General features: G+C 41.0%; 1 protein-coding gene across 1 annotated transcript in view; it reads left to right on the top strand.

Moving 5' to 3' along the window:
- The window catches only part of sprt (PDZ domain-containing protein sprite), a 126,426-nt gene that overhangs the window by 72,512 nt on the left and 36,306 nt on the right, over window positions 1-17,608 (top strand). The window contains exons 5-6 of the mRNA XM_072302814.1: window positions 4,003-4,190; window positions 16,021-16,341. Coding sequence (XP_072158915.1) covers window positions 4,003-4,190; window positions 16,021-16,341 — 509 coding nt within the window. The remainder of the gene's footprint in view (window positions 1-4,002; window positions 4,191-16,020; window positions 16,342-17,608) is intronic.

The raw sequence follows: 17,608 nt of genomic DNA, 5'->3' as shown, positions 1-17,608 counted from the left end.
GAAGAAATTGTGGAAATCTTGATGATTATTCTCTATAAGATATCATTGTGCTGATTGCAATGTCATGTTTTGTGATGGAACACTGGAAAAAAAAACACGCTGGATCTAGAGTCCAGACTCTGAAAAACATCGACAAGAAAAAATACTCTTGATTCAATCAGATTTAAGCTTAAATCAAGAACCAAGCTTCTTAATTTGAGCGGATTTCCTTTTGATTTAAGCTTAAATCTGATTGAATCAAGAGTCCTTTTTCTTGTCAATGTTTTCAAGAGTCTGGACTCTAGATCCAATGTGTTTTTTTCCCCAGTGAATTTAGAAGTTTGAACTTCCCAAAAGTTTTTGTCTTTGTTTCACTCAAAGAAGTCGAAACCTAGCCTGTTGAGTTTGGAGGCTCTTTTGGGCAGGATGTGACCATTGATGTGACAAACCAGAGTGTAGCTCAAGTATGTGCCACCCGAAACAGATGGAACTCTCTGATTCCAAACGTTTTCGGGAGAGAAAAATAGACTGTCGCCGGTAGAATGACCATTAAAGAGCCGTAAATCGGAGTCGGCGAGGTGGTTGCACCGCGCGCCACGCGAGGGCCCCGATCGGATCGGGGCCCGATGCGGTGCCGGTGGGCCCTTGACCCCCGCGACCCCCCTCCGGTGCCCTCTGCCCGAGGAACCGCGGCCCAACCCATAGCCATCTCCTCCAACGCGACGCCCTACCCTAGGTGTCAGATCGTTGAGACCCCACTGCATTCGGACCAAAGAGAGTGACTCCCATCCATTTATCATGAGTGGATGCACGGGTCGGTAGCCCATGTGCATTAGTAACAAAATGCTTTTTTACAAAAGGAGTCTTTCTACATTGGCAGGTTTCAGAAAGTACATCGACGGTGTAAGTCGGCAATCACACAACTTGGTTTGCGACGTTGCAGACTTCCTGTCATACTTTATTTTTTGAACGGAAAACTACTCAACAGCAATTCTTTAAAACTACCGTGATTTTTCTTCTCTGTGCGACGAAAATTCTGCATAAACTTTAAGGAATGATGTCAATTTGTTCTCCTTTCAAAAAATAACATAGTGGCGGAGATTTTCAGACACCGCAATCGAGTTATGTGATTGCCGACTTACACCGTCGACATATCGATGGCTAAAAAGTGAGACCATATATCTCCATTTGCAGCGTCGTAAACTTCCAGTCATACTTTATTTTGTCCTTGGAAAACTGGTCAACGTAATCTCTTGAAAAATTCATTGATTTTTCTTCTCTGACTGTAGAATATTCTGACTAAATTTCAAGCTGTAGAGTTGACTTGTTCTCCTTATGTTAAAATAAGAAAAAATAAATTAAGAGTGGAGATTTTGAAACACTACAATGGAGGTACGTGGTGTCGCGCTGTAGGCATTGGTATTTGACCATGGGGTGGATTGGACGTTAAGATTAAAATTTGGAGCCTTGCCTAGCGGACCCTCTTTAAACTCAAATAATTTTGCCACAGATTGTCTACGTCCCTTCAGGTCTCCTCTACACTGCCGCGCTAAGGAAAAATCTCGTATGAACATTCGAGAGTTGCCAAGTTTCCCCGGATAAAACACGTATATTTCCTAGAAAAGTTCTCCATATTTTACCTTGAAATTTTCAGACATTTTAGATTAGATTGCGAACAAAACTGTGTGAAAATTTTAAAGAAAATAAATCAAAATTCCTCCCGTACATTCGGATTTTATCGAGGGAAATCTGGTTGCGCCAAGAAGCTCTTACGGCATTTTTCCTCAGCACGGCAGTATATATCACTGGAAACCCGTGGTCTCCTCCATACTCGAAATTATCGTCATTTTGATAGCTATTAGGCAGACACGCCTCAATTTTGAAGAGGATCGAGCGAGCATGGAAGAATGACGAGAGAAGTGACGGCTGAGCCTAAAAGAGACACGATCAAAATCTCCAAATCGTCCCGATACGCTGATTTGCATATGACGGCCCTCTAAAGGACCAAAGGAACCATTCCTCCCCGTCACCCCTCGGCCCACTCACAACGGGCAGCGTTAACGATCCGAAATAACAGTAATTTACGGGTCGGCATTCGTATGGCTCCACCGAGCCTTCGTTTACGACTCCGGTGCGTGTCGGATAAATTTTTCGAATTTTCTCATTTAGGATGACTTGACAATTCACTCGGGATACACTGGAAAGAAAACACATTGGATCTAGAGTCCAGACTCTTAAAAACATCGACAAGAAAAAATACTTTTGATTCAATCGGATTTTTGCTTAAATCAAGAACTAAAGCCTCTTAATTTGAGCGGATTTCCTTTTGATTTAAGCTTAAAATCTGATTGAATCAAGAGTATTTTTTCTTGTCAATGTTTTCATAAGTCTGGACTATAGATCCAATGTGTTTTTCTTTTTCCAGTGTAAGGTAAACCGTCGTATCGTGACCTCTCGGCCGAAGTATCACAAGCGCCATGTGACGTTTGAAAATTTCCGCCGCTATTTTATTTTTTACAGAGAAACTGTTCACGAAGCTATTAGAAAATTTTACTGAATTTTCTTTGTGCTGCCGATAAAATTCAATGACATTTTCAAACAGATTCAACCAACAATTTCTCTGTGAAATGATAAAATGACTGCGGAAAATTTTGAACGTCGTATGGCGCTTGTGGTCCTGCGGCTGGAAGGTGACGGTATGAGTATTCGAACCCAAATCTATTCCGAGAAATTGTATTTTCTCGGAAAATGGTGAATTGGTTTCCTCAAAATTTGCAGGGAATTTTATTCGCGATTCAGCCTTGATTGTTCGGAACTTTAAAGGAAGAATATTCATCACGTCTCTCAGAATTAATCTTTTTAATGAAGGAAATTTGGCAACATTCAAATATTAAGACTGTTTTTTTTTGATACGGCAGAATTACACAAATAAAATTTTGAAATTATATCGTGTGGTTAAAAAACAAGCCATCTCATTTTTCTTAAACCCTGCGCAGTTTCTTATTTCCTCCAGAAAGAAAATGCGTTTACAACCAGGTGATTAGGATAGTTGAGCTTGATAGAAAAAGGTCGATGAAATGTTCTAGAAATAAGGAGATGGTCGGTTTTTGACTAAAAGAATAAAATAAATGGGGAAAGGCGGCAACGTGAGATGCAGTCACAGGCTCATTCCGGTTAAAGACATGAGCTCTTGGTTTACTTCAATGGCAAGACATCCCTTCGCCTAAAAAATTGGAGTTTTTCGTATTGTTTTTTCTCGAATCAAAAATCAATTTGACGTAAGATGGATGACGGTGACGTTTTTGAAAAATTCGGTGAATGGCGCCACGAGCTGCAATAGTGTTCATCACGTATACAGTTCGTGTAATTGTGTGTGTAATTGTATCGATCAGTGATGAATATTTCCAAACATTTAAGCACCAATCCCTCATTTACGAGACCTAGGTGGAAAATGTTACTGTGCGCACGTGATTGTAGGACGTTTATACATAATTCTATAACATGTTTGTGAAAGGGCAATATACTTGTTGATACTGGATGAATAAATATGACATTTAAACAAGTATTTTTCGCCAGTCCATTAAAATGTCATTCTAGGAAACGGACACTTCCAGGAAATTTTGACCTGTTACAGCATCCTAGCACGATCAAGTCTTGAGGATTAAGTTTCTTGTATGTCTTCCAATGCATTAAAAATATACATTCTACTTTTGGAGGTGTTGTTCTCCTCAGCTTTCAGCCAAAGTTTAATGACTGGCTTAGTGCGAAGATCGGCTTAGTTTAACGACCTGCAGCTTAAATTTTTCCATACATTGAAATGCACAGGTTGTATCTTAATCAGTGCTCAAGTCAGTTCACTCCTTTTACGAGACGGAAAGCATGGATTAAAGAGTGCAAGGTTTCACCTCATCCGATTATCAAATCAGTGAGTTGCTCAAAAGTCAACGACTCTCACTTTTCCTCATTTTGATCCTTAACCGCGTTTTCCTTCTTTTTTTTTCATCACTGCTTTTGGTTTTTCAGATGGCGAGTATAGAGGTGTCACTTTCTACATCGCCGAGGAAAAGAAAAAACGGAAGTCATTCGTCTCTCTCATCTCCTATCATTCACACCTCAAATACTCAATTACCAGAAACTTATGTCAAAACCAAAGCCTTAGACGTCCTCAGGAACGCTTTTAAAGATAAGGAAAATCTCAACATAATTAACAAGTAAGTATATACCTTTAGCATGTTTCATCTTCACCGGAATTCCTGCGTTTTAGCCTATGTTAAATAGTCGATTCTTGTCAGAGCACCTGGCCCCGCCAAGAGTCGATACATTTCCATAGGTTTAAATCAGAGACAAGAGACCCTCCACTAGTATCTCAGCCATGGCGGATGCTTTTACATTCGAGACTTCAGCATTCTACTGTTGATTTACCTACATGGTTGATGCTCAACAGCGTGTTGGTAGTCTCGTTTTGCAAACAAGCCGAAAATGGCCGAAGCTTGGGAAACTTGTTTGGCTCATGACGTCACCCGAAGCTCATCATCCACCATGTATGTATAGTTAGGCCAACAGCCGAAATTAGGGTGATGAATGTTGCTCTCTTATAATTTTCCATAAGAAATTGTTGAATCGTCGAAAGTAAAAGCTTCCACCTGTCGTCAAGAGGCCAGCGGAGGGTCTCTTCTCTCCGGTTTGAATGGGGGTAAAAACAATGTTGCCAATTTACTGGATCCGCCGATGGTCGAAAATGGTCATCAAAAGTGTTCAACTTCTTGGCAATTCCCCACACTGAAAAAAAAAGATTGGTAGAATTTACCATTCCTTTACGTTGTATTTCACACAGCGTCAATTCAGAGTCAATTCTGCCAGAAGAAAGGTAAACGTTACTATACATACATACAGTGGTGCAGATAACCATTCCTCTGGCAGAATCGACTCGAAGATTGGTAGAATTTACCATTCCCTCACGCTGTGTGAAATACAGCGTGAAGGAATGGTAAATTATACCAATCTTTGTTTTTTTCATTGCAATTTTAGAAATTAAACGGGAGTTTCGCAGTTTCTAGTTCCATTCTCATCGTTCAATCAACCACGGCAGACTTGCAAGAACTTTCGGAGGCTATCAATTCGAGCTCGTACAACCGACCGGGAAACGAGAGCTCATCGAAGTCCTCAGATCGGGCGCGAAGCTCATTTGAATCTCCTAATTGGATCCAAACGTTTTAAGAGAAGGGGTCCTCCATACGCGCGCGCTTTCCTGATTAATCCGCCCACGTTGGACGGCAGATCCCGGCCACTTATACTCGTCCCGAATGAATTGGATGAGCTGTTTTTGTAAGAGTAATGGGATTATCAACGCGACTCGCTCATTCATGATACCTTTGGAGCGGTGTTGCCCAAATGAAAGCATCAATTTACTTCCTTGTATTTTAACCATGTGGAAAATGTGACTTTTATTAGGAATCCAGGGTTCCCAGCGATCTGGAAAACCGGGAAAAGTCAGGGGAAAAAATGGCCTGGAAAACCTGGAAAAGTCAGGGAATTTGCTCAAACAGTCTGGAATTTTTCAAGTACTGAGAAAAAAATTTATAAATTAAACAAATGAAAATGAAAGAATTAAAATTGAGATTTTCGTGTTATGATACTATCCTAGCCTGGTTCTTATAAAAAAAAACAGATAAACCAGATCAAAAATTGATAAAATGCGCGCGCGCTGTCTCTTTTAAGGCAAATTATTTGAGTTTTCCCGCGGAAAAAAGCCTGGAAAAATTTTCATTTTGACCTGGAAAACCTGGAAAAGCCAGGGATTTTTTTTCCAAAATTGGCTCGGAACTCTGGAATCGTCACGTCCGCTGATCCAAAGGTTGCAAGATTTCCATGGACGTGGCTAAACGATCTCGAAGGGGGCATGGACGAATTAGACGTATTTATGCTAAAAGGAAGTATGTTACCCGCAAACCCTGCACTGAAAAAAATGTGCTTGGCTCAAGCATGATGATTCTTGAATTTGCCGCCATGAATTTCCTCTATCTTGATTTAAGCTGAATTTTCCTTGATACAAGAGAAATAATGCTTGGGCTAAGCAAAAAAGTATAGTTCATACTAAACAACGAAATTCTTGATTTAAGAAAAAATACTTCATGGCGGCAAATTTAAGTTTATCTGTTTTTCAGTGTAAGCACATAGTTCCTTTCAGCATAACTACGTCCAATTTTTCTTCGAATGTCCCAATATAGCTATACGATTATATTGTCCATATTTTTCCTCCATACCACCCCAACCCCCTTCTACTCCCCTCTACCCCTTTACAACCCCTCAATCCCCCCGAGACGAGCGTGAAGATTTTCTGTACAAAACAAATCCCCGTTTTACGTTGACATAATGGATCAGTTGAGCAAGTTTCATTTTTTTTGTAAAATTGTATACATTTGCTGTGAAGCAGCACGGGTTCTAAGAAGGTCTAAGTTATTTCGCCCTCCATTAGTAAGGGGAAAAAGTGCTTGGAAGAAAACGATGTATGATGTCATTCACTTCACTGGTGCAATAAAATAAGCATATAAAGGTTACCTTTACCTTTTTCGTATCATCCCTGATGAAAAAAACTTCATTTTTCCTTGATTATGATACTGATACATTGATAAGGGAAAATTCAGCCTTGAAGATTTGGATGATACCATCGAGTATGTTTTTCCTGGAAGGGATAGCTCTGCTCACATTTGACGAATACACTGAAAAAAAATATTGGTGTATTTACTAAGAAAAGGGTAAAATTGCCAAGAATTTAAGGTTCTATTTGATCCCAGTTTTTTCTCGGTAAAATTACCATTTATGGAATTGGTAAGTTCACCGAGAAATCTCGGTACAATTATTGAACTTTCTCAGTAATTTTACTGGACCTTGGTAAAAACGCCAATATTTTTTATCGACTGTGGTAGAGTTACCGAGATAAAATGGCAAAGTTATCGGGAATTGATTACCATTAAAAGTGGTATTCTTACCTGAAAAAAACAGTAAAAATACCGGTTTTTAGGTGAACTTACCAGTTTGTCTTGGTAAAATTACCAATAGTTGGTAAAAAAAAGTGAGATGGTAAAGGTACCAACGGACCTCGATAAAAAAGCCGAGAATTTTTTTTCAGTGTACTTTTGACGTTCAGACTAGTCTTCCGAGCCACGGCGTTTTTCATAGGGGCATTAATTCCGTCAATACTTAACGTATAATTTAGCCGTTCATTTAAATCATTCTTTTGATTCAACTATCACCAAACGATTTTTTAAAACGCTTTACCGACCCAGTGCGGCAAAACAGTCTTTCTCACCATTATTTGGCAGCCATGTCTTCTTTTTATTCCGTCCCGCGCCGCGGCGGCACGCAAGTGACAATGTGTCTTGGTGAGAATGTTCAATCATTAATAAAATTTAGGCGCGTCTTGTTCTTTCTCCTCTCATCTGCCTTCTCCCGAGGGTGGATTAACACTTCGACTCGACTCGTACCTGGGGTATTAGCGTCAGTTCCAAACATGAAAAACGGCACTGTGACTTGTGGGCTTCGGTTGATCTATTGCCTCCACCGGAGATTAATCTTACGAGAAATTAAAGTCTGGTCCTGCGGTTTGTTTGCAGAGGTTTCGGTGGTTTGAGAAATTTGGAAGGACAGGGAAAGTCAGGGGATTTTCGGTGACCAGAAAGCATCTGGAAATGGCAGGGAATCCGTGGGCGATTTCGGGGATTTCGAACATTTTGGGGTTGGGGAAAAGTAGAATAAGTCGGAGAAAAGTTAGAAAAAGTGGGGGGAGATCCCGAAATGAATCAGTAAGAACGAAAACACACCAACTCGATACCTCCAAAATGCTCAATTTTCATTAAAGATAGCCAGTTTTCATAAAGATCGCATTGAAGTTAACGCATCTGCTCCCAACTTGGACCTTTAAAGTGTCCTTAAGTACTGGTGTTTCGGCACCAAAAATCTTTTTCTTGTGCTAACTTCTTCAACTATACTGCGCAGTTTTACGTGTGTCTTGATTATTTTCATATTTTCGAGTTGGTGTGTTTTCGTTCTCACTGATTCAAATGCCAGATTTCGTCGTCCTCCTGACGTAAGGGCGTATCTTGATTTCCACATGAGCCGCGAAAAGTATAGAGTTAAATGGAAAACAGGGTTCACATGAAAATTGAGATACGCTCTTACGTCAGACATCCGCGGGAAAATTGATCTTTTTCATCAACGAAATTGGTGATATGTTCGTGCCGGTGAGTTTTTCTTTTTAACTGCAGTGATTGTTCACGCTTCCGTAAAATATGAGTTTGCCAATTCTGGACGGATAGATTAAAATAGTCGAAGCTTGACTTATATTAGGTCCCATACTCGGTAGCAGCATGTGATTACTGTGCCCAGAGACAAGGTGCCTCAAAAAGTATGCTCTTACGATCCTTCAAGCAATGAAAACAACTGGAGCAACATTTATTTTCAGGGGTTTGATATTTTGTCAAGATCCTGCAGTATTATTCATCTTGTCATCATAACAACTCGTCAAGAATTTCTACCGAATCGATCGCTTAATCCACGATTCATCAGTCATAGTTAGGATGACCCTCGAGAGTGACCCCAACACAGAGAATGGTCACAACAATGGGAAATTATACGATGTTTTTCTTTGAGCCTATGTCGAGCACAACAGAATCCGGAAACTTAGAACTTTAAGAACAACGAAAGGATTCACTCCTTCGATCATCCATAATGGCGCCATCTCATGCAAAACCTTGTGCTGAGGTTTACCCGGATTCGCGTAAAATGAAAATGGCTGTTTTGCGGTGGGAACGTAAATAAATCTGCACGAACCTACTTCAGCCTGGAAGTCTGGGGGATGAGGCTGAGGCCCTCCGTCGATAGTTCTGCAATTATTTTTTACGATGATGGTCCTCGGAAGGTCGGGGTTTTAATCATCAGTCTAGGTTTTGAGGTAGCTAGGAATAGGCTCCAGTCGGGGCCAGCGATGCCAAGTCCAAGCATTGTTATGTTTCACTAGAATCCGCATTCCGCAAGCCACCAAGTGAGACATACATGGAGCGCTATACAGAAACCTTACTGAAATGTCCACAAAAATCCGCATCATCGTCTTCATGTAAAAATTTAAATTGCCCTATTGAATTTTTATGGTAATATCTGACGTGACTTGGTTCCTTCCTGCTTAACGCGAGAAAAAGTAGGGTCAAAAGCACCAAATGATTGACAAACCGAAAATTCAGTTTGACAGACCGAAAATTCAGTTTGACGAACCGAAATAATTGGGATGATATGGAACGAGCTTTGTTACATACGACCGAACTTTTTTTTTTTTTTTTTTTTTTTTTTTTTTTTGTGATACCTGAGGAATTCGTTATTCCACGACACTCCGTATCAATATACAAAAATCGGGAAAATTTGTGTGGAATTGACAACCCCGGGAAGAAGTGCAAGAGTGGAGCGCCCACTGTAAGGATGCTAGCGGCTGCCGGGAGTTGCGTGGCGCGATGCGCGCATCGGCGGAAACGAATATTCCGCTGTTATTCAATAACCGAGCTTGCAATTTTCTCCGGCTCCGATCGGGAACCCAATCGCCCGCCGCACGCAATGCCCTTCAACCTGGGCTACGGTTCTCACACAGGGCTCTCCAACCGCAGTTCACTTCCCTTATTGGCTGATAGCAACAGATTTTTGCTGTCCCAGTTAGGTTGTCGCGTCTCAAAAACTTCAAATAAAGCTCTTGCATCACGGGAAAAAATAAAAAATCGGTCATGTGAATTGAACGTTCGGTTTTCCACATCACCCCAAATTGTCGGTTTGCCAAACTGAACTTTCGGTTTGTGTAACCGAACGTTCGGCATGTATGACCAAACTTAGTCAGTTTTTACCGCACTAGTTCGGTTACACGAACCGAAAGTTCGGTTTGACAAACCGAATTAATTTGGCTGATATGGAACGAGCTCTGTTACATACGACCAAACTTTTTTTTTGATTGATACTAGAGGGATTTGTTATTCCAGCACTTAAGTAATATTTCACGAGAAACACTATTATGCCACTGGCTTCCTTTGCAACGAACTCAAAAGCTCAAAAAAAGCTCTCAATGTTGAGGTCATGATGGAGGCTATATCCCACCCTGCCCCAAAATTGCACCTCTAAATTGAGACAAACTCCCTATACAGAGATAAGGGGCGAATACATTAACCGGGTTGCACTTTGTTTGGGGACTCCAAAACTGAAAACACGGCCCTGTTAATGTATTTGCTCCTTATCTTTGCATAGAGGGTTTGTCTTGATATAATAGTGGACTCTCAGGGTGACGCGGAATATTTCATCTATTTCGGCGTCAATTTGAGAGTTTTTTTGAGCTTTGGGGTTCGTTATGCAGAGGAAACCAATAGCATCATCTTGCCTTTCGCGAAAGAGTACTTGAATTGCAAATCTCCTACACTTACGAGAGCTCAATTTCATCAGGCCAGAGAAAAGTCAGGGAATAATATGAAAAAGATCGAAAACTCGAAAAAGATTAAAATTTGAAGCTTTTAAAATAATCAACTCTGTCCACAATCAAACGGAATATTCTCCATGACATTTCGGACATTCTCACCACTCTTTTGTCATTATGAGATCGAATTTAAGACTACAACTTCCTCACATGCCCAGTTTTGATTCATATTTCTTCTTAATCGGAGTGAAATTCCACGTCTGTGTCCTGCATCCAAAATGCGAATGTATAAGTACGAAGAGACTTTAACGAACGGGTAGAAAGATAGAGCGATCGCCTTCAATGACCGAAGTAGGCATCGTGAGCGGCTTGGGAGCTCTAATGGCTGCTTGCGGTATCATCAGCGGATTATATTCACTCTAATAATAACAATTTTTCGTATTTACTGTGATCAGTACGCCTTCATTAACCTATTATGCAATTTGAGCGGCTTGGGAGCAGTAATAGTTGCGTCTTATGTTGTAGCCACGTTAATTTATGTTAATTATCACCGTCGGACTAACAACTCTACTCAAAATGTTTTGTTATGACGAGCATATTGTGTTGAGTAATTTATCCAGGCAATTTTAAAGGTTTGCGGTAATATTTGCTTACAACATTTTAGCAAAGTTCATATCTGTTCATACCGACAGTCTTTGATATTAGCTGATGATTTCCTTGCCGTAGCACCATTTATTTTACCTGTTAAAATAGAGTACAAACAATTTACCCGCAAAGAGAAATAATTTGAAGAAATAATGCTACATCGTCGCTTCTCTGATTTTATATCTCGACCTCCGTATAAGCCCCAAAAATCATGAAATTGTACGCAGAGAAGGGCTTAAATGGAAATTGAGATACGACATGAGATGAGACATGATGAGAACGGCACAAACCGCAGTACCTGGTCTCGGAATTCAATATTGAATGTTATTTCTGGTCTGATCCGATCCTTCAAATCCTTCGGAGAGTGTCGAAATCAATGATTGTCTCCCTCCTAAAATGAACGTCAACCTGTTCAATATCCAAGCTATTACGTCTCACACATAGCAGAGAGAAAAAAAAACTGAGCCGACATGTAATCTGCCGTGTTAAGGAAGAGCGCCGTATGCGCCATCAGACGTTGCCAAATTTCCTTCGATAAATACCGAATTTGCCGGGAAAATTGTGAATATTTTGCCCCCAAATTTTCAGACGATTTCGTACGCAATTTAATCTAAAATACCTGAAAATTTCAAAGAAAAATGTTCGTGAATGTCGTCTAAAATACATGTTTTATCAAGGGAAATTTGGCAACTCTCGAATGTTCATACGGCGTTCTTCCTTAGCACGGCAGTAATGACCTCTGACCGCGACGCTGAGAGTAAAGAGCGCCGATAGCTCACGGGTGGTAATTGAACTTTCAGACCCTGGTGATGCACCGACGACGACGTCGGCGCCCAGGTGCAGCAAAAACAGCGTATCTACGCCCGTTTTTCGTGGGCGTTGTGCGGTTTTCGGTCCGAGGGCCAGTGCACCACTGCACCACGGAGTGCAGCCGCAGTATCATTTCCAATTTGCACGTATCCTCCCTGGAACCCGGACCTCTGTGCCTCCTCCCCCACCACCGCGCCTGATTTGCATGTCGATACGTCGAATGGGACGAGAGGGGTGTGGGTGGAAGTGTTGTTGGAGCTGACGGAACGGTTGTTCCGGGCCGAGCGTTGTCGGTTTTCTAGGCGTCTCTGATCGCGCAGGTGAACTCCTCTACGGTATATATTATATAGGGAGAGCAGGGTGTCTACAGGTCCCGAAAGTTCCGAAAGTCCTGAAAAAGTCAGGAATTTGCATGACCGGTCCCGAAGTCACGAATAAGTCCGGAAATTTAACTCGAGGTCCCGAGAAATTTAAAAATTCACGGTTTTCGCGGGTGCAAGACGCAAGTGCAGGTATCACGTAGAAAAGTGTCCCGATTATACATACATATCATAGATTCCCTTAGCCATCACCAATTCTCGTGAGGAGGATCATTCACTCGAGGATGGACTCGATTTTTATTAAAATTAGCAGTAAGTGTAGACCCTAACTCGGCAAAAATACTCCGAGGGTCCAAAAAAAAGTTCTGAAAAGGTCCTGAAAAAGTCCTGAAATTGGATTTCAAAAACCAGTAGACACTTTGGGAGAGTAATGCCATGTTTGGGCCACGTTTTGATTATGTATAGTTTCAGGGCCGTATTTATAGTATTTCTATGAACAACTCCTTTTTTTAGGAGACCTAAATGATGCACATTGTGAGAGGGCGCTTTAAGGAGATTTAGCATCACACCATAGACAGGGGAATTTTAACATTTTATCGAGCAAGATAAAACAGAATAATTTAAAAAATAGATTTTTGTAAGGGATTACAAGGTTTTTTCATTGAAGAAAAAAAAAAAAAAAAAAAAAAAAAAAAAAAAAAACAATCCTATGATTGATACACTATTAATTGATAGGAGCCTACGGCAACAAAATGATCCTAGGCTAATATACTTACATTGTTAGGCGGGTGAATTCAGCGGATTTTTTTAGAATGTGTCTCTCTCATCTAATTTGCAGTTTTTGGAAACTAGTCTCAAACAATGTAGCACAAAGAGAAAATTATTTCACCGTTAAACGCACTAAATCACATTCAGTTTCTGAGCCCATTTTGTTCAAGGGAGCCAAAATAATAGTAACTGCTTTCTTTGGAATTGGCATTTGAAAATTGTAAGGTGCTCTCTTGTTCTGCATGACATTTTAATGAAAGATTGTACATAGTGATGGTTTCCTGACCTCGTCTAGTCGTCCATTGTCAAAAGGAAGTCTCGTGAAATTCGGCAAGTGTGGTGGATTGGATGAGTGCTGCTTTCTCGAGAGAGTCTGGGAGCACGAAAGCGTTGGTACAGTTGCCCAGTTGCAAAAAGGAATATGGTTTGAGCTCTAGATATTGTAACCTGATCAAGTTGAGAGCTAACTCTCATCCAGCTGAGCTGGAAGTATTCGGAATAGTGCTTTGTCACTTTTGAAAGGTCAACTTCAGTGTTCAGAACTCCGTTCCGAAATTTTAGAGGCAATATTGCCGCTAAAGTCGGTGCCATGATTCAGGAGCCATGAATGTTGATATTGGATGAAATTTTGCGATGATTAAGGGTAAAATAGGTCTCGGTTTTGCATTAAGATTTAAGGTGATTCGATGGACGCCATATTTTGTGTCAGAATGGCATGCGATATATCGCATCAATTGGTTCCATTTTTTCAGCTACTCGTCATTTTTCTCCAATTTTGAGATCGCAATTCTGTTGTCAGGAGACTAAAGCACTCACTTACCAATTTTAACAAAGGAATTCAGCGTAATAAAGGCGTGGTTTTTTCAGAGAGAAAACATCGCATTCGATACTGATATCGAAACTGCACTCGAATTCGATGCTTTCTCTCTGAAAAAACCACGCCTTTATTACGTTGAATTTCTTTGTTAAAATTGGTGAGTGCTTCAGTCTCCTGACAACAGAATTGCGATCTCAAAATTGGAGAAAAATGACGAGTAGCTGAAAAAATGGAACCAATTGATGCGATATATCGCATGACGTTCTGACACAAAATATGGCGTCCATCGAATCACCTTAAAGCGTCCCACTTTACCGTTATATCAGGCTTTCATTCTTCACTTTTGTCCGTTGCGGATGGCTTCCAGTGAAGGTAGAACCTTGTATGCTCTTCCACACTCTTCCTCATACGAGTGACATGAAAAAACCAGAAAATCATATCTTTCTCCTGCTTTGGCTGAAAATTCACGCTTAGAATTTGTGTACAGATAAGTATGAATGCGCGGCCGGCGCCTTAGTGCATCTATTGCTGCTCGATGGATGTCCGTTTTGCATACGCAAAGTACTGAAGGATCTTCATATAACACCGCCAAGACGCAGCTAGTATCAATTGATGCCCGTCGCTTGTGCCGTATAAGCAGAGCTATTTTTTTCCATACAGCATTTGCCATTTTAAAGATGAAATTCTCAAATCAAGTATCTCGACCGGCGCGTTTCAAAATCTCCTCTCCAATTTCATTTTTAAATGGAAGGCGAATCTTTATTCTTCGGAACTTTCGCAAAATATCCGTCTCGCAGAAAAGAGATATCACGGAAGTCTTTCGTACACGACTTTGAGTGGTTTTCAAGAAATATTATAAAGTGTAACGGGAAGTTTGCAATTCCGCAAAGCGAGATACTGAGATTAGACATTTCATTGTACATTTGGATCGCGGTTAGCTGAACGGAACCAGTGTGTTTACAGTGTTTCCAAAATCGTGCAACTTCTTTTTTTCTTTTAAAAATACTAAATATTTGCTCAGTATTAAAATTTACACATTTATTTTGCTTCAAAATCAACGATCTTTTGGTGGGATGCAAAAACCATTTTCTAGTTTGGGAGAGTTTTCAGATATGTATGAAGAGGCAACATTTAAGCAACAATGTAATTGCGCTGGTTCCTTTTTGCTAAATGCGGTTCGTTTATGATTTGCTCTCCTTTGACTCTCTAACTATGAACGAATGATTGTAAGTATAAAAATGCATTGGTTGCCTCAAATTCTGACCGTGAATCTCAACTGCGCGTTCTCTTCATGCGACCTTGCCCTAAACCTACATCTTCGCGGTTAAACATAAGATTAGATTAGAACCATCCTCACTTATCTGCGTGAAAGTGACAGCCGACAATCTTAGAAACCGTCCAAAAATGACGTCAGAATCTAAGGAAGAGGGAGGATCAAGAGCTGCCTAACATGTGCTTAACAAAAATGAGTCACTCTAAACCTAACATTCAGTTTCTGGTAACAATTTCAACCGCCCAAAACTTGCAAATTAACTTTGCAGTTTTGACCAAAACCAAATTTGACCATCTGTCATGCCTGTCCATGACCTACCCTCCAAAATGGCAGACATGTCCATACTCTCCCCATATAGGTCCTCTACAGCAGAGATACCTGGCAATGCGGAGGAGGGAGCACCGTTAAAAAGTACCTGAAAAAATATATCAGTGGACCTATTATTGAAATTGATAGACAAGGCGATAGGCAACAGAGGGAGTATGGAACTATCCTATTGGTTGAAATTGGTGGCTCCTATGAACTAAGAAAGAAAATGATGGACTATCCATCGGGTCCATCGTGGGTTGCGTTTACTTATTCTATTACGTACCTCCTTTGTCCAATGCAACCACCCGCTCCCATCGATAGGATCCCCTATATTTCTTTTGTCTTCTTTGTCTATAGCTTTGTCTATCAATTTCAATTACTTGCCTCCTTTGTCCATTGCAACCACCCGCTCCCACCAATAGGATCCCTCCATATCTCTTTTGTCTTCTTTGTCTATAGGTTTGTCTATCAATTTCAATTACTTACCTCTTTTGTCCATTGCAACCACTCGCTCTCACCGGTAGGATCCCTCCATATCTCTTTTGTCTTCTTTGTCTGTAGCTTCGTCTATCAATTTCAATACATAATCGGCCCGCAGGCGTCATATATTGACGAACCCTCCAACGACCTATGACCTGACGTGGTGTTTCTTTTGTTGCAGCAATAAGGGGGAGCTGAACGGAGTGGGAGGACCGGTGCCGCCGCGGAAGCCGGGCAAGGAGACGAAGAACAATGGCGGGGGCGGAGGGAACCCTCCGACGGGGGCACCAACCAACACGACGACGACAACAACGACGACGACAACGAACGGGGTCGCTCTGGCCCCGACCCCGCTGGGGGCCCCGACCTCCGGGCAACCTCTGAGCGAGAAGGAGCGGCGCAGCGCCCAGGAAAAGCTCAAGAACCTCAAAGTCGAAGCCGAGAGTAAGCGCCACGTCGTCAAGAACATCAAGCTCGCCCTCGACCGACTCGACATCTCCGAGTAAGTCTCTATTATTTCTTTCCTTTTATTAGTACTCTATGCTTACCTGCTGCACCTCCATCAACCGAGAACCGAAAGTTGATACTTGCCCATAGAAATTGCGTCGTGATTCCGTAACACATCGGCAATGAGTATTTTTAAACAAAGAGAAAACTTTTTTTAACTCTCCCATGAGGTCACTTTTATTTGTTTCTAAAGTGAATGGCATTCCGATTTTGGAAACTTCTAAAAGTCAGATACAACATATTGGTACTGGTTACTAGACTGTCTCCGAGGACACCGATGCTGATTTTAAACTTAACTCATTTCAACCACAGCAGAGAATTGATAAGGTTTTCTTGGAGATTTAAACGCAGAGTGGAAAAGTAAACTAACATTACGCGTCCAGAAACTTCGGCTAAAAACTGTAATTAAACGTACGGACACCGATTTTCCGGAGATCGCAAATTATTGATGAGCATTTCTTAGAGACTTGAACGCAAAAGAAGAAAAGTAAACTAACATTTCTGCGTCCAGAAACTTTGTCTAAGAATCGTGATGAAATGTACTCGACACCGGCAGTAGATTTAATTTGGCCTATTTCCGACACAGTAGAGCATCGACAAGTATTTCTTGGAGACTTGAACGCAGAAGTAGAAAAGTAAAGTAACACGGTGTGTCCAGAAACTTCGTGTTGAGACTGTATTTAAATGTACTGGACGCCAATAAGTTAAATATCGACGGTGAAACTACCAAACCACGTATCTCGTTTGCGGTGTTTAAAAATCTACGCTCACATTTTATTTTTTTGAAGTAGACCCAATCGATATCATTCCTTGAAATTTTCACGGAATTTTCTCCGCACAAAGAGGAAAAATCACAGAAATTTTCAAGACTGGATGTTAAGTAGTTTTTCATTTAAAAAATAAAGTATGACAGGAAGTCTGCGACGTCGCAAACCGAGATACGTGGTTTGGTAGTTTCACCGTCGATATGGCTTATTTCCAAGATAGCAGATCATTTATCACCATTTCTTGGAGACTTAAACGCAAAAGTAGAAAATTAAAAAGTCGAAAAATTCCATTGAAAATATCAGTAAAAATCAGGGAAATTCAAACTGAAATTTTAGCAGTTCCCCTGAGATTGCAGCTTTCGATACTCGCCGCTTCAAGTCGTATCGTCTGTAACCCATTGCAAAGAACGGCACTGGTCGTGGCACGGCGGGTCGGGTCTTGGACCGAGGACCTGGATCCAAGCTGAGGCGTTGAGAGTCGCGTCGGAGGTGGAT

Source organism: Bemisia tabaci, chromosome 7 (genome assembly GCF_918797505.1).
Source record: "Bemisia tabaci chromosome 7, PGI_BMITA_v3".
Classification (NCBI taxonomy): domain Eukaryota; kingdom Metazoa; phylum Arthropoda; class Insecta; order Hemiptera; family Aleyrodidae; genus Bemisia; species Bemisia tabaci.
This window is presented reverse-complemented; position numbering and strand designations above follow the sequence as displayed.